The 25,930-nt window shown below is 32.1% G+C and overlaps 2 protein-coding genes across 2 annotated transcripts in view; one reads left to right on the forward strand and one right to left on the reverse strand.

Annotated features, from left to right (window-relative positions):
• LOC129956628 (neuroendocrine convertase 2-like) overlaps positions 1 to 25,930 on the forward strand; it is a 316,381-nt gene that overhangs the window by 126,258 nt on the left and 164,193 nt on the right. The window lies entirely within an intron of this gene.
• Positions 2,626 to 9,833, reverse strand: LOC129956649 (toxin-like protein 14). Its single transcript, XM_056068581.1, has 3 exons — positions 9,725 to 9,833; positions 8,750 to 8,855; positions 2,626 to 2,874 (listed from the first exon to the last, which is right to left on the reverse strand). Exons 1-3 carry the CDS (start codon positions 9,822 to 9,824, stop codon positions 2,748 to 2,750), a joined length of 333 nt encoding a protein of 110 aa, XP_055924556.1. The 5' UTR covers positions 9,825 to 9,833; the 3' UTR covers positions 2,626 to 2,747.

The following is a 25,930-nucleotide window of genomic DNA, read 5'->3' on the forward strand; positions in this document are numbered from 1 at the left end:
GGATAGGAAGTTTTCGGGAAAAATTAGAACTCCTGCTGGGTCTAGTTTTGCGATGCGATTTTGGTTACCAATTTTCCTTCACTTTCTAATGGGGCATAGCTACGGTTTAAGGCTCGTATTGGTGTCTTTATATTTTTGAGTGTCTTTTCTGTCTATATCACGTGTAAATATTAACAAATATAACTTATGAGCAGGATATAGATTAGATTAGATTTACAGTTAAACTTTAAAACTTTTGGAAGATTTATTTTTTATTTTATAATTTATTCCAGTTTCATTTTATAGTATATCAAACATATAGAAATAAAGAATAACAATCGTCAGAATGATTCGAAGCTTTGATGAATCTCCATATTTTTGAAAAAAATTAGGAAAGTGGCAACTCTTTATTCTGTATTTTCTTTTCCCGAAATACGGATAAAAATTCAGTCAAATCGTACTTTCACAGCGAAAAACAATGAATAATTTATTTCTTTAAGTATTTTGATTACCATGTTAAATATGTCACTGTAAATCTAAATGATGTAAAACGAAAAAAGGAAAAAGTGAAAATGATTTTTACCCTAGGATATTAATGTGATAGAAGGAATTTGAATAAAGTTATGAGTATGAAAGAAACCTAATAAACTGAATTGTAGAAAGTTTAAAATAACTTTATTAAACCAAGAATAGATTTTAAAAAAGGGCTTATATATATATATATATATATATATATATATATATATATATATATATATATATATATATATATATATATATATATATATATATATATATATATATATATTTGGAATTCTGCTTCAGTACTTGTAGAAGTAAAAATTTCAGGTTGATGTATTTACATCCATTTTCGAAAAGTTAAGCTTTGTGGCATACCTGTCAAAATTTTAAATTTCTCTAAATTCGCAAAAGAAATTTCTAATCTAAAAATATTATTTTACTATTTTAGTTAGTATTATCAGGACCCGTTTTTTTAAACAGAGAAGAAAATGCAATTTGAAGTTAATATTTTGTCTCGGTTATTATGTTAGAATGCATTTTTCGGTGCACTCACTATTTTACAGCCTTTTCGAAAACCAGAAGTAACAAAGCAATTTTTTAAAATTAGTTTTCGCGATTTCTTTTAGAAAATAACCATCTGAAAATGTAGAATCGTACAATTAAAGTAGGAGGTTTTTTTTTTTTTTCAGTCCGCTAACTTGACAAGATAAAAAGTACTTAGACGAATATTTTCGATTATCCCTTTTTTTCCGACGAAGTTAAATCATTCAAAAAGTAATTCAGATATCATCCTTAAATATTTTCCAGATATTTCGTTTTGAGTAACACATATAAAAGTAAAACTCCAAAAATTTCGTATCAGTTGAAAAAGAATTAAAAATAGTCTTCGAAATTTGTACATTTCTTTAAATTTATTCCTGTCCTAATTAAGCCTTTAATTCTTCAATTAAAAATTTACTCATTTAAAAAATGCCCTCGGCCTTTTTATCCAAGCATTTCTTCTCAGATTCATTTCAGTTTTTATTTGAATGTGCGTTTCAATGTTTATTGTATGCATTTTTGTTTTTGTGCTGTTCGTAGTTTTTTTATTTGAATGTGTATTAAATATTCATCTGATTTGATTTGACTCAATTTTTTTTATTTTAATATGGAATATGGATCTTTTAAATTTTTTCTGTTTATCCATTTCTTCGAATCTAGGAGCAAATGCAGCGAATGACCAACAAAATAGTGCAATAATATTGCTGTTATATATGTGGTGCACATTTTTGTCTTTACACGATAATTTGACTGGACTATAATTTGAATAAGAAAAAAAAAAACTATTGAAATAAATTATAATTTCTAAGAATAGAAAATGAATAGAGATGAATTTTTTCGTATAAAACTTTCCAAGCACCTGTAAATGTAATTATGAATCAATGGCAAAGTGAAATGGTTTTACAAGTTGAAATATTGCTCTTCAATTGTAAAAGGTCGGAAGTCAATCTTTCTCAAACCTATTCATTGGTGCCTCTTTCTGCTTATGGCAAGTCTCCAGTTATAGACAGCAGAGTGGCTATGCGGAGGAAAAGATGTATTGAAGCGGTAATAGTCAGATGGACTGCCTAAAAGTGAACCCTTTAATCTCGTTTTCCTTATTATTTGAGAATGCGCTGTTCTTTTAATTGAACTAAGATTCCACGGAATGCGGACATTTACGAATTCCGTGCAATTTTCATATTGAATTGTAACAAGACTGAGATTTAATTTAAAAGTTTCCAAATCAGTCAAGCAGTTACACAAGTTTTTATTTTTATCAAAGAGATTCATTGAATTTGTTTATTCTCGCTTTCAAATCATTCTAGTCTGTGCTTGTTGTATTTACCACATTATATGCTTTCTTGTTATTGGGGACTTGGCATCTGTTTGTGATGTGGAGGGACGCCGGCAGATACATTTCTATCGATTGGAATTTTTTATGTACAATTTTTTTTTGCGTTGTGAGCTGCAATATGAAATTTTTGCTCAAATTACCAAAATATTTTTTGTACTCGATAGTAAAATTTATCATAGAAATAAATTTATGATCCTCCTAATCAGAAGAGTTCAACACTAGACAGTTCATATAAAAACAATCATATCTTCGAAAAATTCTAAAAAAATTTATTCCATATTAAACATAGTCTTTATCATAGCACTTTCGTTTTAAGAAATGAAATATTCGGTTATTTTGAGTGGTTGGGTGGTCGTAGGGGGTTCTTTCTTCATTCTTCTTCGCTGGAGTCGTCGTCCTCACATTCGACAAACTGCTTGCAGCAGTTTGGGTAATGGCCAGGTCTCGAAACAAGTTCGCAGTTCGATGGCAAGTCTTTTACAGCTACTACACCACACCTGTAAGCAAGAATAGAAAGCTCATAGCAAATGTTTAAATAATTTTCCATAAGAAAAATTTAGAAAATAATTAGAAGGAAGGGTTTCGCATAAATTGGCGAGCATCCAGTTAATCGGACTCTGCAAGGCACTTCTGCGAAATATTCAATTAAGGTTATGACATTTTTTATGCATTTAAAAACAAATACGTCAAATATTTTCTTAAAATGAAATATATTATTTTCTAAAAATTATATGTTTTAAAAAATATTCCGGTCTACTTAATTTTTTTCTATTTTTCCCCTCATAACCGTAACCTAAATTTATTTGGTGGAAAACTGTGCACGATTTCGTCATTCCAATCAAATGTTATTGATTTTGTAGAAATATTTTTATGCACGCGCATTTCCTTTTCATAAGAATTTTATTTTTTTCTGAACTAAACATTGACTTTAAGCTATTTAGAGACTTAAAATTCTTTCTCATTTTTTTTTAATGTTTAATCGAAATCTTCATTTATAATTTTATTTAATTTCGACAAAAATTGAGATACCTGGAACATTTCAAAAACATTTAAATCTAATTATACATTGTTTTCAGAAAAGCCATTAAAATGTACTTTTTTTTTCACTACTTCTTCTAAGTCCAATAATTTAATAATGCTATTTTAATTGAGTATAAACATTAGTTTGGTGAAGAAACAATAGAAAGAAAATTTCATATTTTTCCCTATTTCAGAGTCCACAGTGCTCTTAATATCTCTAATAGCTAATAAGAGGTCAGATTGAAAAACGAATCAGGTTTCAAAAGTACGATTCAGAATAACAAAATGATTTTTTTTCTTTTGTTTCATTCTGAGATTTAACACTTCACAAACTCGCCATTAGGTGGCCTGTTGAGGGAGCGATTTAGGTTTTAATTAAGGATTTGCTGATAATTAAGTTCTGGAAATGCTGAAATGAAGTTCCGTCATCAACAAAATTTAAGTGTTTCGTTTCACATCAAAAAGTAGATCAGAGCATTTAACTTTTAGGGAAGAACAAAACAAATAAAAGAATGTAGGTTCAAAAAAGTAAGCTGTTCATGAGTTGTGCATGCTTAGTGCCGCTGATTTCAAGTGGAAATCTTCTTCTTGCCAGGGAGAAGACGAGTTTGAGGGACTCCACAAAGCCATTGCGGTTTATTGAATTCCTGCGTGTGGTTTACAATAATCCATATTTCAGGAAGGCAGCATTTGCAATAGTTTATTTTCAACACTGCTTCTTGAGATAGAATGGAGGACAAATTGATTAGTAACGAGCCAAATAATATTTTTTTACGAAATAGAAAGGCTGTGTTTTTTTCACATTCCCGACATAGCGATTCTTCGAAATTACTAACTGAGCACGCACTACAATATTAGAAATAAATTCCTCTTATTGAAAGAACCGATTTATTGTCACTGATGGGAACTAAATTTTTATTCAATTACTTTATTTTTATACTCATTATTTATTCAAACAATTAGCATAAATTCCGAAAAAATATTTCAACTAAGCTTTAATATCTTAGTAAACAGAATTTAATTTGGAGTATTTAACGCATGGCTCTATCTGCACCGGGATCCGGGCGGGGGGGGGGACCTTTCTACGAGAATCCTTTATGCGGGTCTCATGTACTTTGCCATCATTTTATCCTTTTCCGCAGTAAATATTATAAGGAAAAAATTCTTAATCCTTCATTAAAAATAGAATAATATTTTATAAGTGTGATTGAAATATCAATCGACATAGATCATTTCTACGCTCTAATGTTATTCTTATATAAATATCAAGACCATTTTAAAAAAATTTAGATTTAAGGAAAGGAAGATAAAGAAGGATTGGGATAAAGGAAGAATGATAAGAGTCTATGAGATTTTAAGAACACTGTCCAGTGTGATGTCGGTATCTAAACAGCAGATGTTTTCATTCCACGCATCAGTATAGAAGGCAGAATATAGAAATGAATTATAAATTGAAACTTGAATAATGATCTTCTACTCGTCGCTCATTAAATGTATTTTTAAAAACTTTTTTCATTATTATTTTAGCATTATTTATTTGATGATTGCGCATTATTCTTACACGATGTAATTCGCTCAGATTTGTGAAAGCGGAGTCTTCGTGGAAGAAAAAATGAATTCAAAAACACCAAGAAGTGAAAATCTTTCATCTGAAACATTCTAAAAAGGTCATGTTAAATGACATTGCCCTTCTTTTTTGTTTTTCTATTACCAATCCTTACTCATGTTCATAAATTCTAAAATTGTTTTAAAAAGCAAACTATATGTCCATTGCTTTGGAAAACCTATAATAGTTTAAGAACACAAAATATTGCTAAATTTTTTAATTCATTTTATGCGTTCAGATAATGTAAAAATTCCAATGCTTTAAAAGCCTGGGTTATTTTTCAAGCACGAAAACAGAGTGGAATCGTCTCTCCCCTATGAGGGACAGGGGACGAATTATCTTTCACGCTTAGATCTCAGGTATGAGCCACAAAACATCCGAATGAGGACTTTGTCGAACAGGACCATATTGAGCGAGTCCAGAATGATAGGGCTGAAGGTTCCATTGTGAAAACTGATTCGGGCCATTGATACGTGTAAGGTCTTGCGGTACCCGACGACATCGAGTCTGAACGGCGCTGGGCCTTACTTTTCCAAAAAACTTTTAGCGGGAAAAAAGTTATATTCAAAGAAACCGAATTTAAATTTTCATGATACGCATGGGGATGATGAAATTCTAAATCTCATTGAAAAAGAACAGTTCGTCTCTCTGCCTGTCTGTACAGCAAAATGGTTGTCTTACTCGAAGAAATATGAAAACACGTGATGCCGGTGATACGATTCTTTGGTGATTCAATTATATATTTTTTTCGACTGTTCAAGAACTTTATAATTTTTTTCCACTTCGTGTCACCGCTTGTGTGCTTTTGGAAAGCATGTCTCTAATTCACATTGAAATCTTAGTCAGGTGGAGGATGCAATCACCTGCAAGAATTTCAATTAGGAAATGTTTTTGGTGTAGTGTGGGAAATACTCACAAAAAATGGATAACATCACAAAAAAAAAAAAAAAAAAAAAAAAAACAGATCACATGTTAAAAAGGCAAAAATCTAAAATTTTACTGAATGGTATACTGTTTTATAATATAAAATACAAAGTGAAATGAATGCTAAATGTGCTTAGCAACATTCTTAAAACTAAAAATTTTAATAACTCAAACTCCTGAAAATTGAAATAAATTAAACTGTTGCTGGAAAGAATGCAGGTCTGATAAAGGTTTAGATAATATGCTGACGGATAATAAAGAACTAGTATCTTTATATGCTACATAACCGAAAAACATTAACATTTCGAACAACCAAAAAGGAGTTTCCTGACGAAATGGAACGCTAGAAAAAGCGAAGAATGAAACTTTTAAGCAGTTTCTTTTTAATGTCACATCATCTTTGAGTTAAAAATTTAATATCCTTTCTTTTTCATTCATAAATTTTTATGGAATGCTAGTTGTCTCGGGCGACCAGTTGGTTCGTTTGGAATAATGATTATATTTGTTTTCGCATCAATTGTTTAGATGTAACTTTATGTCCATGATTCAGCCAAATTGTTTGATATGTCTGTCATGTCATTGATGACATCACAGAGCTTAAATATTCGGTTCATCGATTTTTTTCAATTTGGTAATATTGCAGCTTTACTTTTTTATCTGCCTTGCAAACTGCATAAATATTAAACAGACTTATTCTTCTTTAGTTTGCAAAAATGAAAGGAAATGACTTGATAAAATAATGAAAACGGTTTGAGTTTCATGGCAGCAATGTAATCTAGTGTTAAGATTTAAACAAAAAAATTTTAATTTGTATATTTTATTTATTTATATTAAATAAGTAAAATGTTTTTAGACTATTTTTTTAAAAAATGCCATAATTTATCAAACATTCCAGGCTTTTTAAATTCCTATTTGCTACATTGCTATTTTAAATTGCTATTGAAGGACAATTTTTATATTTTAAAACGTTGTACAGTTCGCTTTAGAGTAATAATGGAAGGTATCAAAAAAAAAGACAAAATTAGCTTAATTTTTAATTTAATTAAAATTTCTAGAAAATTGTTCCGTCATTTCCACCCTCCAAAGCATTAATATGACAAATTTGATAATTCTAAGTCAAACTATCAGATTTGTAGAGCTACAAGGCACGCACGCACCCTCCCTTTCAATTTTATTTTTAGTAATTAGCTTATAAAACCGGCAGACGCATTAACTGATAAAATTCAAAGCGATATAAATAGCGTAGAATTGACGCATGAATTCCTGCTTTTGCAAAATTTTGGGGGAAATGTAGAATCGCAGCCGGCAGAAATTCTAAGCAATGTCGTTGTCAACAAATTTTATTCAATATTTTTATTGCTTTCTCTAAGCATTGTACGAGTGTTAACACATCCAAGAGATCCTTTTTAAAACTGAGAATAATTAAAAAATTTTGAGATTTGTTATGGATCCAGTGAGATGAACAAATCCTGCAATTATTTCTTTTGTGTAAAGTGATATTTGACAAAAATTAGATATAGATTTGCAAAAAACAAACTCCGAGGAATCCAAATGCGTTAATGTAAGCCTCAATGCATTTAATGTAAATATTTAACGTAATATAAATTTGAATGAATTTGTTTCTTATTATAAAATAGTAATGATAAGCATTATATTTGTAATTAGAAGTATTTAGTATACTATTTCGCTTCATTTTTATTGCTATTTTTTATAATCTAAATATATGTATTATATAGTTCTCAATAAATAGGATGGAGTGCAGATGTTAAGAAAGTACAAAATGTTTAAAAAAATTAGAGGCTAAACGTCATTTTTTTATATCTCATATTATTTTTCCATCAATAAAATTTCATACCTATTGTTAACCGTAATTCCTTTTCTGCTACAATCGCTACTGCATAAAGACACTTTCTAGGCACTTACACGATGGCATCTATTAGGCTTGGCGAGGCCCAGCTATTTACCATTTCAACAAGAAATGAATAATAAAAATTGGATGCATCTGATGCATCTGCTTTTCTTCATAAATTCATGAACAATGAATGCAAACGAAAGAAACGGAAACAGAACTCGTATCGCAGAAAAAAACCAATATATATATGTAATGATATTTTAACTCTAATTTCAATTTAATTAATTTTCAAGATTCTATCTTAATTTAGCCCATAGTAACTTCATTCTAAAATATTCTCTTATTTCGTGATCCAATTCCACTGTCTCTACTTAATTAATTCAAGAGAAGCTTTGTTAAATTGTTGATTCAGCTAAAATCTAACTTTCCCACACCGCGCGTGAAGAGATAAAATACCGCTGATCATGCAAATTCTTTTTTTAAATCTCCCTGTGTTTCCCCTATCTTCTGCGCGCCTGTAATGAAAATCCCTATCGAAATCTCATAATACATTAGCACTGTGAAGAAATGTTTTCCCTATCAAAATCATAGGTTATATAAGACCAGGGATAAAATGTCCGAGAGCTTTTTCCTCATTCCTTTCTGTGTCGTTCTGTGTGCTCGTCGCTTGTACATATGCTTGCTTCTTCATAATGAAATAAAACGACGTCACAAAGTTAAAAGTATCTTCATTGTCTTCAAACTGCATCATGCTTCACAACAAATAATATTAAACATATATATATGAAGCCAACTTTCCAAGAAGTAACAACTCTCTACCTTGTGGGACATTCATAAGCAGCATCTGTCCATTATGATTTTGATATCACATAATTTATAGATATATTCCAGCCTAAAAACATTTTCATGTTAATAACTTTAATAAAAATTGAAAAAAAAAAGTAAGGATATCTGCGAGAACAAGACTTACCCTTGACGCGTGTACATCCCTTCTGTACAAAGGATTCTTTCACAGCGTATGTCGTCGTAGCCCGTCCCACCGACCGGAACCACGCCGTACTCCCCGACGCAGTATCCTGAAACGATAAATTTATTCATGACTGACAGCCAAGTGATGATTGATTCATTGAAGAGATTATGACTAAGAGTAACAATGACATTTGATCATAAAAAAACAACCCTTTTACTATCATCAAAGGAGTCAAATTCAACCTTTAAAGAATACATCAAAGGGACAATGATGTCCAATAATCAAAAAGTGAAATAATCATGAAAAGTAATAGCGATTAACCGAGGAGAGTGATCTTTCCGAAACTGTTCTTCACTAAAGATGTTATCCTTCTCCCTCTCCCCCCCCCCTCCAGAATAGTTTGTGGACCATCGGAAAAGACGTGAATGCCAAGAATGCGCAACTTTTTAATTTCAGAATCCTGCGCATGATCGTTGCGTGTTTCTGATATAGTAAAAAAGCGGCATCTGTGTATTAACTGCATCGCTTTCGAAAAAAAAAAAAAAAATGGATCTTTCACGAACGATCGATCTATCATTCATTTAACTTTCTTATTGAATTTAGAGTGGGATTTTTGGCGGGATAAGCCTCATGACAACGATGAATCGCCAAAGTTCGAAGCCAATTCGCTCTTTCATAACTAAAATTTGACTATGCGTGCCAACATCGTACTGTTTGCACTAAAGTTTGCCTACAGTGTACTTACCCTATTATGTGTCACCATAATATTTATTCATCATCTTTAAGTGTATTGCCACCACGGTATCTGTTTATGTATATGACACCTATACACAATTTATATACAATAATATATAGACACCTATATACAATCATTTTTGCATCATATCATCATAAATGTTTCATACCTATTTTTGGCATCATATACAATATACTTTCGATATTTCTCAAATGGAAAATTAAAAAGGCTTCTCTTACCATCGGACGTATCTGTGTAACCTCTTGCCTCATATGCCTCCGACCGGAGGCTCAACAACACCAGGGAGAAGACAACCGCGAAAAGGCCACTGGCTCTCATAGTTATTCCCAAATGGACTCCACCTGTAGCTCCTAAGCCTATATAGGGCTTTGATGTTTAATCAGGAGGTTGTCATCATCGACGACGAACGAGAACCATCATTTAAGCATCATTACAAATTGAAGGCAAAAGGTTCTTTTTTTTTTTTTTTTTTTCTTATCATGTTGCAAGATTTGTATTTTAATGACAGCTGAAGCATTTAAAACATTTCGCTTATTTCCATTAATGTAATATCATCAGTAAACAGCTGTTCAGATACGGACAGATTGAAACATGAGAAAATTTGATTTTTAGAGAAATAATGATAATGGCTAAAAAGAATAAGAACATTGTATTAATGTACTAAAAAGCTATTTATTTATTAAAATTTTTTTTTAGTTTTTAGCTTTTAATTTGCAAATAAAAATTTGTAAACAATTTGTAAAAAATAAAAATTTTCAAATAAAAATGTGTAAACAATTTGTAAAAAATAAAAATTTTCAAATAAAAATTTGTAAAAAATGCAAGCCCCGAAAATAAAAAAAAACACATTTTAACACTATTTTTAAAAATACTAGCTAAATAACGCTTTATAATGTGAAAATATTCTGTCAGTATTTTTAGTTTCAACATACCTACTATAATAATTATCAATTATTATTTAAAATATATAATATTATTTTCAAACTCGCAACCAAGTAAGTGGTTCCTCAAACTTGCAATATTCTGAAATTTACAATTAGATGGTGATTCAGATATAAAAGAAAATTAAATTTAAATGAATTTGTAGTGTTAATGATAACTGAGATTTGTAAATCTTAAAAGAAGATTTTTAAAGTATCGTAGTAAATTAAAATATTGTTATGAATACACAAATTAGGTACATTTCAGGACTCTAGAGCATCATGAAAATAATAAAATATTGACAATAATATGCCACCTTTATAAATTAATTGTATCAAAGACCTCGTCAGAATTCATGCTTTCATTTTCAACCTTACTACTTATAGACAGTGATGGTATTATGGTATTCTAATCGTCAAATAATTTGATCTCATATTACCTTGAAGCTGGTTAGGTGTAAACCCCCTGAAGGAACTAACATACGGAGATTACATTTCTGATGAATTTATTCCAGAACATGTTATTTATCGCACAGGAGTTTCGTTTTTCAAAACGACTCCATTTCAACTTTTTTCGTGTTCTCAAACTGTCACATTCGATGAATTGCATGCAGCAATTGGGATAGTGTCCGGGCTTCTTAGCAAGTTTGCATTGATCCGGCAAACCATCTCCATTCGCTGAACCACACCTACAAGGAAAATTGCCCTCGTTTGTTATATATATATATATATATATATATATATATATAAACCGCTAACGCATGTGGCATAAAACTCTCTTTTTATTTATTGTCAATTGGCAACATTCAGATATAAACAAGCCCATTTCAGAATGCTCCATCGAATGTTTTTACAGCTGCATACAATGCAGCGCTTCACAAAACTGATTAATGATCGAAATATTAGAAATGTCCTGGGGATGAATCGTCGTATCACCGAAATCAGAGGAAAGTACATAAAAGATACATAAAAATACACAAAAGGCAGCAATAAATGGGCTTTATCGGGTGCAAAACCATCGCCCTGGTAATTTCTATAACTTGCCTACGGAAACGGTTCTTAATTTTTAAAATAATTATCTTGTAAATATGATCTTATTATTATTTAAAGCTAAAAAAGTAGGTTTCTTTTGATATCCTTTTACTACAATTTTTCCTTCACATTAATAATACTTTTGATTCTGTTTGATATACTATTTGCAACAATGTTCGTAAACTTCGCAATAATCTTCAAACTCATCAACCAAAACATTCAATCGCATGTTTTTTGCCAACCCTTGACTCCGCAATAGGACTTTCTGTTCTGCTTTTATTTCGTAATATATACGCTTTTAAATTTGGAAAAGTTCATTTAATTGAATTCTCGTTTTTCAGTCGTGTCAAATACCAAGGTGAAATGTTATTTTAAATACATTTCATGAAACATTTAACATTCTAAAAGGGCAATAATCTTAACGAACAAACTGGTCTTCAAAGGCTGCTAGTATTTTTAAATAGTTTCACTTCATTTCAGCATTGTAAAAAATAATTAAAAGGAAAGATTTCACATAAGCTTGAAAGCATCGATTTCTTGTAAAAGGAAAATGTGCAGTCAGATTAAAAAGAAATTTTGAATCAGATCTGGGAGTTGACTTTCTCCTTTTGGTCAGTTTTCTTTCGAGTGGGATGGAGTGACACATCTGACATTGATGTTCGCTTAATCCCCATTTTCTACTCACTGACCATAGAGCAGCGATCCTCTGGATTTACGAATGTGAAATTTCAAGGAAATTTTAGAGACACAGTTTGTCTTTTCATGTCTCCGTTTAGTTATATTAACCTCTCATTTTAAAGCAACTCGAAGTTTGTTATGGGAATAACCACATCATTTTTCGACCTCGTGGTCAGATGACGAGGATGATACCTGAGTTTATACTTCATCTCCAAACTTCCACACACAGCGGGAGGACATTTAGCCCCGATTAATTTGGCGTGCACCAGACACGATTTCGCGGCGATTCTTCGGTGAAATCGGGCTTTGAACTTGAAATCCTCTGGTTCAGAAGCCAAGACCTTACAACCAGGCCACCACTGGTACTCTTCACGTTTCTAAGTAACATGATTGGACTCATTCCCTGGCATTTTCAGAACGCAAGGTGGCTTTTCACAAAACCGACTGTGGAATGCATGAGAATTTGCAAATCAATCATAGGATCACAATGTTAAATTTGAGTTTAACTTTTTCTCTGTTTGCTTGATTCAAGTTTTTAGTACACACGGTACTGTTTTAGCCGTTTTATATTTCTCAAAGCGCGATTGTAATTTATGTTTTTGTGAACCTTCTTTGATGACGAGGCTCTCCAGGAGCCTTGAAAGCTGTGATGGCACTGGATATTTTTTTCTTTTTCTTTTGCAGTATTAACAGATAAATTTAATTTTCTGCTTTCACTCAGTTTACCAGGGCCATGTTCTTGAAACTTGCTTAAATTAAAATCTAATTTCTTCAAATTTCACAGTATTCTTTATAACATTTTTCCCCTTTTTTTTAATGTTTTCAAATTCGTTTATGGATTAGCATCTGCTTAGTAAAATTATCATTAGTGTGCTTGCAAGTCAACAGATTATCTTTTAACGTAACATTTAGATTCTATGGAAAAATTATTATAAATTCTCAGTTTTGTTTAAAATTACTTTAAAATTCAAATTTTAAATTTTATATTTAATTCTTTGTCGGAATGTTTAGGTATAGTTTGGAAATCAACTAGGGGGAAAAGATTCAATCTGGCCAAAGGGCAAGATTGAATCTTTTCCCCCTAGTTGATTTGTTATTGCAAAAAAAAATTGATTGAATCTTTTCCCCCTAGTTATTTTGTTATTGCAAATATATATATATATATATATATATATATATATATATATATATATATATATATATATATATATATATATATATATATATATATATATATATATTGTTCAAGCTTTAAATACAAGTAATATATTTTCTAACTTAAATATTTACAATACATCTTCTTTGTTATTACAAATATTTAATTTTGAAGATTCTACCCATTTTTCAATATTTTTTAAAAAAATAATAATGAATTTAAAACCTTTTTCCCCTCCTATTTTTAGAACGTATAAATAAATCTCTCTATGATTTTAGAAATTTAGAATACTAGAGAATAAATCCCTTATTCAGATTTTCTATGTATGATATTTTTTAATTATTTTATGCCACATCTCAACTAATAAAATGTCATGTTGGGTTGTGTAAATACGCCACATGAATGCAATGTTACAATCAAATGCATTCTTTCACTAAATCGCTAAAGATTAGATTAGAGGATTGCTGAATATCTAAAAGCGTCGGAATCGAGGAGGATTCATTAAGCAAGCGGTAGTCATCTCCCCGAAACCTTATTGCGTATTTTTTAATAAAAGTTTTGTGCCAGACAATCCTTGCCTGGCACTGGCATACAATAGTTAGCAAATATTAAACTTTCACGTGAATTCTGCAGAATGTATCGTGCAATCCCTGGCGAATGTTTGGCGAGACATGCGATGAAGGTATTTTAAAATCGAATTTGTTTTTTAAACAGGCTTTTCGCAATCGACTGAAACAATAGTTTGCCTCAGAGCTAGTCACAAAATCCCGCACCAAATTTGATACATTTAAGTTATTGCCTTGTTGAGTAGCTTGCTCGTTTAAATATGTATGAAAGTGCCAATCAACAGCGGTTCTACCCTTTAATCGATTCGATAATTGTCTACAATGTGGATGTTAAGTATATATACAGAATTTTATGTACTTGGTTCTCTTATATTCGAATAGCCGGACAGACATAGTATACTTCCTATGAGCGGAGACTTCGCTAGAAACTCGACAGAAATCCGCAAATTTGTTGTAAAGCCACGTATCGAATTTCATCCCGCTATCCCGAACTGTTTTTCAGATATCTTTGTTTCAGAGAGATGGAAGGAGAAACATGATGAGAAAATGTGATTTTCGAACTCAAGGAGATCTAGATTTTAATTATTTTGACGATAACAATCCTTTCTCTTTACTTCATATACGAGAAAGTAATTGCATTAAAGAGCAAAACATATGTTTAACATGCAGAATTATATTAAATATTACAAAATCTGAATAGCAGCCAGTTATATCCGCAAGCGATGATTTTCCTGCACCCCATTAACCCTTTTGAAAATCCCTCAATAGAGAGAGATCAGGGTATTTACAACTCCAGTTGCTTTGTAGAAATATGGAATGTATTATATTCGAAAGATATTTAAACTGAACTATTCAATAATCAGATGAATAACTGAATAGAAAATATTTTTAAAAACGCACTTCTATTAAAGAACTAAAATTTTGCCTTTTTTAAATTTTTAGCATCTGAATTGGCATAAATGATAGCATTCTAATTCGTAAGCAGCATGATCATGGCAAGCCATGAGCAATATCAATAACAAACCTTTGGAAAAAAATACATAAAAATGGATTCATGAAATGATTTGCGATTTGTAACAATACGAAGCTGTTATTCATGAAATTATATGGATGAAGAATTTCTTAGAACGCTTTCACAACGCTTGTCGTCGTGGCCCGTCCCACCGACGGGGACACTGCCGAAATCCCCAACACAATAACCTAAAAGGATAAATCCAGTCATCGTAAAATAATTCTCCTCCCAAATCCGTGTGCATCAGATAAGAATTAATAGTATATTACCTGCTTAAAAAACAACATTATATGAAGAATATAATGTTTGTCCTTTTTAATTGTTATTTTAATTTGTTCCTAATGTTTTACGTCCAGAATAATGCCGGGTTCACACTCGGCCAACCATAAGATGGCCAGTAGGCAGTCCATGCCGTTCGATCGATGGCAAGTAATTGTTCCGACGGGACAACAACATATCGCCATATCGCATTTTTTTCTTGCTACCTTAGTAGAATTTGGCGGTTTTTTCGGCGTGAAAAAATGGGTCACCTATCATAAATCTATTCTGAATTTTTATTGCTTTTGGTTCTTTCTAATGATAGGTTGTGCTTTTTTTTTTTATTTGCCATTTCTTTTTTGTAGTTTTCCAAATTTAGGTTTGTTGATCTTTTTTTTTTTTATTTTACCAAGTATCTTTGTGTAAACACCTTCATTTTAATACGATACGCAGTGGAAAAGAAAAATTCAGAGAAACCAAAACGGCAATTTATAGCAAAGCATGGATTGCCTGAATCTATCTTCTGAAATTGTGGCAAACATGAATCCGCCCCTTTCTGCGCATGTGCTACATACTGGCCGTCTTATAACTGGCCGAGTGTATACCCGGCATAAGTGATCTACTGTCCAATTAGAATGAGAAGAGAGAAGATGGGTAATAAAGGCATTTCTGTTATGAGGATTCTCTTTATGCCATTCGAAATAATAGGCTAAAATAACTTTCGTTCTTTCAGTCCCCGCATTTGTAAAGAAATTCGGTGTTCATTCAAAATCAATCTCAGACGCATTAAAATAAACTGAAAATTATTGGGATAGAATTACATATTTAAATAGCACTAAAATAAATTTGTCTGTAAAGAAGGTCTTGTTATTGATTATTGACGGTGCTTCAAATATAAAGAATAATAAAACTAAACGACTGTCATATTATGCAAAATTATTTTGAAGGATGCTGAACAAAAATTTATGAAATATCTTCGATTTTCACTTATGAAAAGGGCGGTGTCCGGTAGCTTTATTTGAATTGGTGAGAGAAATCTCAAGGTTTTGATTTATTTGAATGAAATAAATATCCATCGATTTCACAATTAACCATTGATAATCAAATCTTGACAAAAAATAGGGAGAAGAAATGAAATTAAATTTTGCCAGCTGAAAATTGCATCTCAGCAATAAAAAATTTTCATATTTCCAATAAGAAATTCTGCTAGGCGAAATGCAACTGATTTCATTGCATTTTAATAAATAAGTATTTAATTTTTGAACAGAAAAAGTCATCCATGTTATATAAAACTGTCTTATTTGAAAAGAAAGCGAATGTGATTTCAAGAAAAATAGAAGTTAATACATAAATTGATGTTATCAGTTGGTTGTGAGCATTTTTAATTTTTGCTTAAATATTTCTATAACTGCAGCTAATTGGCATACAATTTTTTGAATCCGATGTTTCAATTTTGTTCTCATGTAAAATTAAATAATCACTTTTTAACCATAATCACAAAAAGATAAAAAAATTTCATTGTTATATTTTATTCATTATTATGCTCTTTTACTCAGCATCAAGATATTTCAGAAATGTTTAATATTTTCTGAGGTATCTCCCAAAGATTGCGAGACTCATTAACATTAGAAGAGCCGTTTTCTAAAACCTTTAAATTCAACGAAAGATTCTATCTGCGTGTAGGAAAAAAATTTCGAAATTGGAGGTAATTAACCCGTTAATCGACACAAGATTGTTTGGGCATACTGGGGCTTGGAACATAGCCTACTCCTTAAAACCTAATGAAACATCATATAATACGAGGCGTATTTGGAAAGTAAGTATCGTATTGAAAAAAAACTAGTAAACATTTTGTTTCAAGCCAATTTTACTTTTACATGAAGGAATATAACTTAACTTATTTTTCTACATAGTTTCCGTCAATCTTCAAACACTTGTAGTCGCCGGTTGCCAGCTTTTCCATACCTTGTTTATAGAAACTTCCGCCAAACCATCGTGGACATGATGTGATAACCTAAACGATATGTAAAGATTCCGTATAAAACAGTACGTGAAATTTGCGGAAATTCGTCTGAAAGTGTCGTCATTGTGAAACGTCTATTCTCATGGATTTTTTTCATCAACTTTCTTTACCGTTGACAAGAGAAGGCTGACTACTCCGAGCTTCATCGTTGACATTTGTTCGACATTCATTAAACCTTTTAACCAACTTTCTCACCATTCCATCACTCATCGTGTCTTCACCGTAAACATCTTTAACTTGATGATAGATTGCAGCCGGTTTCACATTCCTTGCATTCAAAAATTGAATTACAGCACGAATCTCACGATTGGCCGAATCAATCATTGTCTTAAACTTTTTAAATGTGTACAGCAAACTGAACACACAACATAGAAGAACCAAAATGACATCAGTTGAGAGCCAGCGAACAAGGACTTCTGCGTTGCGTCGACGGGGCAATGAAACGGTACTTACTTTCCTCGTAATTATCGACCCATTTAGTGTCCGACAAAGCTATCAAAAATAATGTCTTTAGGCTTGAAGCCATTGTGTCTCATCAGGCCTCATGGATGAAAAATATTTGATGTCATCCAAACACGAACGCATCTGCTCTTGCTATCTATTCACAGTTGTTAGCAGCACGGTATTAGAGCAAAGTGATACACTCTGCTCATGCCCCAAATTTTTGTTCGGGATGTCATTTTCCCCATATCTTTGTAAAGAAATACGGGTAGTGACATGAAGAAAAAGCTGCATTTTCAGAAATAAATGGGCGTTTCAATGTAGAGAAGGGCGAATTCCGAACATCCACGGATAAATATGAACCCGAATTTAGAGATTTCATTATCAAATAGCTCAGCAAAAATAGATGAGTCATTAATAAAAAAAATCCCATCAGGAGTGATCTCCTTCTTTGCATATTTCCTGATAAAAGTTTTATGCCAGAGAACGCCTTGCATGGCACTGGTGTAGAATAGTAACGAAATATTAACATTTGGAGAGAATTTAGCACTTTAATGAATCTATCGTGTAATCCTTGACAAATGTTTTGGCACTTTATCCCTGCTGGCATAAGTCTAATAGTACCTAAAGAGCGAGTTTTCGATATTCCAACCGATTGTGTCACAAAATCCCGCACCGAATTTGATATAATGAAGATAAGGCTTTTTTGAATAATCTCGCTTACACGTTTTTGAAAGTGCATTATTGAATTTGGCTCAAAATTTGATAGGCATCTACGCTAAAGAACTTGAATCAGTGTAGAGAATTGCGTCTCTCTTCATTTTGCAGTTATCGTGTTAACTTATATTCGAACGACTGACTTTCAATAATTTTGCACCGAATTTGATAGATGATCTACAAATTTCGTGTAAAGATTGTCCACCCATTTTCATCCGCCTAACTCAAAATGTTTTTTTAGTTATCTTTGTCACAGATAGACATAATGCCACAGATAGAACCCAGGAGAGTCTAAAATGTCAGGGATAATATAACTTGTATCTAAATGCCTCTGTCTCCATATTATCTATCTCATTACACGTCACAATAATATCTACTTATATCTCACTATGCTATATATATTTTCCAAAGATAATAAAGCATTGTATATACATATTCTCTGCGTTGCCATTTTATCAACCTTACATCATCATTTCATCTACCTATCTATGTGTCACTACACTATCTATACGTACCATATTTTTTTTTTTTGTCAGGAATAATATCCCATTGTATCTATATGTCTTTTTGTCACCTTTATTATCTGCCTAACTATGTGTCACTATGCAATCCTTAAGTACTGTACTGTGTTCGTCGGGGATATTAAACGGCATAGTATCTACATGTTCTCTTTGTCACTATATTATCTACTTATTTATATATCACCATATTTTTTTACCTATTTATATATCACCAAACTCGCTTCTTATTAATATGTTAACATCTTATACATGTTTTTATGCTACATATGCGACAAAGTGTCTATATTTCGTTTGCAAAAAATTAAAAATCCTTCACTTACCACTGGACGTATCTGTATACCGTATCACCTGGTACTCCTCCGTCCGGAGGGCGAGGTACAGCAACGAAATGGCGATCAGCAGATGAACGCAGACTTTCATGGCGATTCGGTTGTCCTCTGTACACCCGAACTTACAAAACAGGAAGCAAGGATGTCTGACTAGCGATCGCCGACGAGTGAGAACGGTCGTTACAGATCGAGGCAAAAACGAATGCAATTCGAACCGCCAGTCCGAAACGCCGAGCGTGAGAATGGAATCGGCTTAAAAAGTATCGCCCAGTTTCACCCAGCGTTTTCATGACATTATTTTGCTGTCGCATTAGAAAATCAGAAAAGGTATCAAAGTAATGCAAAAGACGAAACGTTGGTCTCCAGTTTGAATCAGAAGTTCGTGAACAAGGCTTGGAATTTAAATATTAAGCAATGGAAATGTTATTTTTTTTAATTAAAGGTAATAGTGTGAAAGCCGACTCTGCAATATAACAGACTACTGAACATTTCAAATCAACAAAAGATTTGCTGCATCAGCCTATGTACGGTAAAACAAAACAAAAAAAAAATCAAATGAAAGATCAAAGGGGATGAAAATAAAATGCCATCAAAAACATAACTTGTAAAAAAAACCAAGTCTCGCAGCTCATTTCTTCTATCGTAAAAAGTTGTGAGATCCATGTAATACCAAGTCGGTCAATTTATTCAGTCCCTACTTAAGGGTCCTTCTGTCTTAAGTTATTACGTAATTAGCTAACTTAACAACATCGTATAGTAACCATATCAATATTAAAAATCTTTTATGGTTAAAATAAATAGATTGACTTGGCAATCGCACCAAACAATCTAATTTAATATAATATGTTAATGTAATCTAATTTAATGTATAGATACATTGTGATTTCATGCGATGGGGTCTCATCCCGAAGTTCACCGAGAAGCCAAGTCAATCTATGCGATGCGATTTATGTATCTATACATTAAATTAGATTACATTAACATATTATATTAAATTAGATTGTTTGGTGCGATTGCCAAGTCAATCTATTTATTTTAACCATAAAAGATTTTTAATATTGATATGGTTACTATACGATGTTGTTAAGTTAGCTAATTACGTAATAACTTAAGACAGAAGGACCCTTAAGTAGGGACTGAATAAATTGACCGACTTGGTATTACATGGATCTCACAACTTTTTACGATAGAAGAAATGAGCTGCGAGACTTGGTTTTTTTTACAAGTTATGTTTTTGATGGCATCTCATTTCTTTTTGTAGATAGTCCTTTTCTTATTTTTGTATGTAGTCTTCCTCTTTTTCTTTTCCGGTACTACTTCTTGAGATTCAGCTACAGTTTCTCTCAAAGCCCAGTCCCTGTCTCTATGGGTTTTTCTCGTAAGCTTTGATGTTACAATTTTTGATAAGTCTGGACGGTAAAAGCTTCTTAGTCTGTTGTATTCACAAATTGAGGATTCCTGCGCTTTAATACTTCCAAAGTCGACATTTATTAGATAGATTAGATAGATGCCACGTAAGCTTGACCGGATGTGAATGCTGCAGAACCGATATCCATCAGTGCATTATTTAGACTTAGGCCCTGACTTTTGTGTATAGTTATAGCATAGGCTATACATATGGGAAACTGTTCGCGATGAACATAAATTCTATTAATAATTTCAAATTTAGTTTTGACCGGACTAAGCTCGTAAACATGTTCTTTATTAAATGTAATGTACATTTTCTTAATTATTTTTTGCATTTTCCGGATCAACCTTTACTCTTTGCACTATACCGATAGAACCATTAACTAAACCAAGACTCACGTCAATATTTCGCCTTAACATGACTTTTGCTCCTATTTTTATAATTATGTTCTCTTCCAGGCCTGCAGTCATAGAATCATCGTCTTCATACTTTTTATGCATTCATGAGCTCTTTTTGTTAGGTATCTGAAGAAATTTATGCTATCTACAGCTGTAAGTTTTATTTTGGGATGTGGAAGAGATTTAAGCATTGCAATATTTAATTGTTGACACAAGTTTTTTGTAGATAATAAGCAAACGGTATTATCAGGAAGTTTCGAGATGTGTTCAATTATTTCAATTAATCTGTTTTCATTTGAATTGGATTTGAGAGTTATTAATCTAGTCGAGAGTAGGTAGCGGTCTTTTTGTGTATTCACACCTAATCTTATTCTATTTAGCATTTCAACAAAGTCAGAATCATTGAGCTGTCGCATGTTAATTGTAAGTTCATCGTATATGAACAGTTCAGTCCACAGAATCGGTACACTGAGGGAACCTAACAACTTGTTAGTTTCAGCAGTTGATAGTTTTTCAAAAGGTGATTTTTCTCTTACCGGCGGAAGCTGTAAGAGATCTCCGAAAACTACAAGATGTTTTTTTTCCAAACCACCCTTTCTGATCGTCTCTTGTGTCGAATATTTCAGATAAGCTTAAATGAATATATGATATATGTTAAAGTAACATTGGATATCATCGACACTTCGTCTATGATAAACAACACTACTACTTTCAAATCTGATCTCAGAACTTGGAGCACTTCATCAGAAAGTGGTTTGTACTTCGGTGTTGCTTGTGTTCTAGAGGCAGCTGCAATAGTCTATGTATAGTCAATCTATTCTATGTATAGTCAGCTATTCCTGTTGGAGCACTAACTGCCACTTTTTTTGTTTAAATGCGTCTTAACCTAAATTTTCAGAGTTTTTATTAAAAAGCACTTTCCAGTGCCACCAGTTCCACTCACAAAACAGCGTAAAACGTCGGCATTATTATCAGTTGTGTCCATTTTATTTGTGATCATATATATGACTCTTTTTTGATCGACATTAAGTTTTGAGATCACACTTTGAAGATCAGTTTGCTCTTCTACCAGATTGATTCTCTGAAAGTCATCCATTGCGTTTGCAGCTTCCACAGCTTCAAATTGACTTATTTCAAATTAGATATTGTTACAAACCTGTAATTTTGAGATTTAATTAATTTTTCCCAGCGAGAATAGTGTCATCATACGAAAGACCGTTTTATAGTAATCTGTTGCCAGAGCTTGGTGACAAACTTGGCGACCATTTGGCGACTTGGCGACGAATTTGCCGACAAAATGGATAATGCTCGAAACTTCGAGAAATTTATTGATACGTCCATTATTACATGGATATTTTAGTTTTTCCTTGATTTATACACTAAACACTAATTGTATTCTAAATTTGAAGCTTCTATGTCTGCTAGAAGTGCCTTAGAGTTTTGATGATCTGTCAGTCAGTCAGTCAGTCAGTCAGTCAGTGACAAAATTCACAAACTTTGACTAGTTATAATTCTTAAACTACTGGTTCAAATTTAATGAAATTTGAAATATACCGTGTTTATATAATGCCTGCTTGGTTACTGAAAATTCATGCTTCTAGTATTATCCACAACGAAGTTATAGAGGTTCAAAAATGGCCTGAACTGCTTCGAGAAAAGGATAGTACGGCAGTGCCGCTTGTTTTTGCTCGACTTGGCGGGGGCACTGCCGTGCCCCCAGATTTATATCACTGAAAAACTTTTTTTTTAATATGAAGATTTACACAATTTTTTTCAACAGTTTTCTACGAAAATATTGAAGTAAATTTAAACTTCCAGTTAATTTTTAGTTTATTAAAAACAAAATTCAAATTGTAAAGAAATAGAATTTTATATTTAGTTCCCCAGGAAGTAAATATCTGACAAATTCGTAGACATTGGTCCAACGGTCATTCATGTCATGTTGATTTTTATATCCCACAGTATGCGATAGGTTAATAATTTGCCAACCCAAAATTGTTATCCCGTTAAAGATCTCGTATTCCAATAACAGATGCATCGTTTAAAGAAATTCAAGAACTTCTATGTATAAAATCTTTTACTGAATACTGCAGCCGTATGGGCAGAGAAGTGCAATAGACAACCAGCTTAATATAGTAAAAGAATGTGCTATATAATGAAAAAATCGGACAGTTTAAAGTTCTACATGTGCACAACATTTATAATCATTTCAAATTGAAGGAAAAAAAGAAAATAATTAAAATTAAAAAATTCAACCTTTCAGTATATTTATAAAAAGGCGAAATAAAAGAAATGTTTTTCTTTCATTTATGTTTATCTTTTGGCTATTTTCTAATGGGTTTTCTTTTTTTCCTGAATGTTCTATGGTTATTTTCTCTTGCGTCTGAAATTATTATTAGTTTTTTTTTACTTGTACATATTTACTTATTTCCTTTCTTTTTTCTTGTGAGTATTTATTAATGATTGTTTATATATTTTTTTTCTTTACTTGATGTTGTTTACTAATGATCGTTTCTTTTTCTCTTTCAGGTAAGTTGATATTCGTCTTGATATTTTTTTCTCTGGCAAGTGAGTCTTGTTTTAATTTTTAATTGATTTCCAGCTCTGTTTCACATATTCAGAGTCACCTCATCAACTCAGTTTAACGGTATTTTAAACGAGCGATTTTATAACAAGAAAACAAATTTATTATCTAATGACTGCAAACAGTGTGTTATTCCGGATAAAAACGTTTTTCAGTTTAAAATTCATGACTTAAGACTTTAAATATGTGTTTCGCAGCAGTATTCTTCGTTGATTTGAATTTACCTTTTCTTGCGTCTTCGTCAAAGCTAAATCACTCTTTCATGTCTCCATTCTTTGAACCACGTGGCTTGACTTTTGGCAGTCATTACAATTCTATTATTCTCTTCATCTTTATTGGAAAATATAAAAATTCTAAAATATGATTTTTATTAATATAACCCGAAATGCCATTCTTAGTATTTTGTTGTTTTTGAGTCTGGCTTTGAAACTGATTCTTCTTTCCTATCTAAGTCGCCTTCCCTTTCGGCTTCAACCGTAACACTACTTGCTGATGACGAACATTTAAAAGTTTGTGAAAATTAAACAAAAACTTACATGATATTTAAAGTAAAGTCATTGAAATATGCTGTTGGACTGCTGCTTAAGATGCTATGCAAGCAGCTTTCATAAAATATTTATTTCATGTGTTCACGGCGAAATTAGCATTAGCAAAGTTTGGCTTAGTTCTTACTATTTAATTGAATATCTGAAGAAATGAATGATAGTAGAAATTCAGAAAATAGCGCTTTCGACATAGAAGTGGACTCAGTCAGTGTGTACCAATTTCAGATTGTTACGCTTGCCCTTTGTGAATTTTCGTGGCTGTTTGTCTCATCTTTATATTTGCAAATTCGGATAACTACTGTGGAATGAACTACTTTTTTTTACTCAATATAATCAAATATTTTTAAGATCCACAATGGCTTGAGAAAGGGCTAACCAACCTAACTTCGCTTTCTACAGAAAACAAATAATGCAAATATTTAAATGAAACATAATGAAGAGATAAACTTGCTGAAAAAAAAATAAAGACAACAACATTTTGTTTTTATTTTATATTAACATGGTATAATTTAAGTATTTTTTGTTTAAATAGGAATGAATGCTTGTTTGTTTTCTTTTACTTTCTATATACGAAATATAGAGAAAGTATTAAAATCGTCAAAAAACCCGAACTCAATGTTTTCACGAATTTCCACTTTCTCTTCCCTCATCTTAGAAAACACATTTTTAGCATTATGTCTGTCTCTCTGTAACAACGATGACTCAAAAACACTTTGAGTTAGATGGATGCAACTCGATATACAGTCTTTACATCTAATGACTATCAAATTTGGAACAAACTCCATTCAGGAGAGGTCCGGCTTTTCGATTATAAGTTAACACGATAACTACAAAACGAAAAAAGTTAAAATTTAGTACACAGATTTCACATCCACAGTGCAGACACCTGTTTCATTTGGAGCCAAATCCAAATAAAAGTAGCGACCGTCTGTCGGTCTGTGCTTTCAGGAGCACATAAATACGATAATTCAAAAATATAATGACAAATATATCAAATGTCGTGTGTGACTGCATTGTAGTTCTGTGTTAAGTTTTAATTTTAATTTGTTGAGAAAAAATATGTAAAGCACAGATTCTTCGATTTTCTAGTAGGAATAATGGCATACCAGGGCTTCATCTGCAAAGAACTTCGCCATGGATCACTCGATAGATTCAATAAAAGTGCTTACGTGATGCCGACATTTCGGAAGCTATTGCACGCCAATGCCATTCTCTGCCTTACCCGAGATCGGCCATTTTTTTTTGCGGGAAATAGGGATAACACCTTTATTAGGGAGTGTGCGGGGAAGTGTTGGAGAGACCACCTTCCTCCCTCCCCCCCCTGTTTGTGCTAATAATTGAAAATTTTGTTCATTTAGACTTTTTATTACTTTGCCGCAAGCAAAATATCTGAAGATAAAAGGTAACTGAGTCTACTCGGGACATTGTCGTACAACCACGTCTCACATCTCGTTGAGTCCGCAGAAAGATGTTTCAAAATGAAAGCTGTTTTTCGGTTAGTCAACTCAAAAGGAAAACAAGCTACAGTTCTAGAGTTCGTATATCGTCCCATTTCCAAATATATGCCAAATGCGTTTGACGAAATCCATCCATTGGAAATTTCCAAGTCCGTGTGGGCACAAAAATGCAGGAAAGGATGCATCATTTAAATGACAGATTTATATTAATTTTTGCACCCAAGCCATCAAAACATTGCCCATCTGTCAGTGTGTGCATTTCCTAGGAATTGTGGGAAAATTTAACGACTTAGGAAAACGTAATTCATATGTGGTGTTTTTATTACTATGATATATCGGTGTCACATTTCACCTCCGATTTACCAAAGAACTGCCCATT

This window comes from Argiope bruennichi, chromosome 2, assembly GCF_947563725.1.
Source record: "Argiope bruennichi chromosome 2, qqArgBrue1.1, whole genome shotgun sequence".
Taxonomy (NCBI): domain Eukaryota; kingdom Metazoa; phylum Arthropoda; class Arachnida; order Araneae; family Araneidae; genus Argiope; species Argiope bruennichi.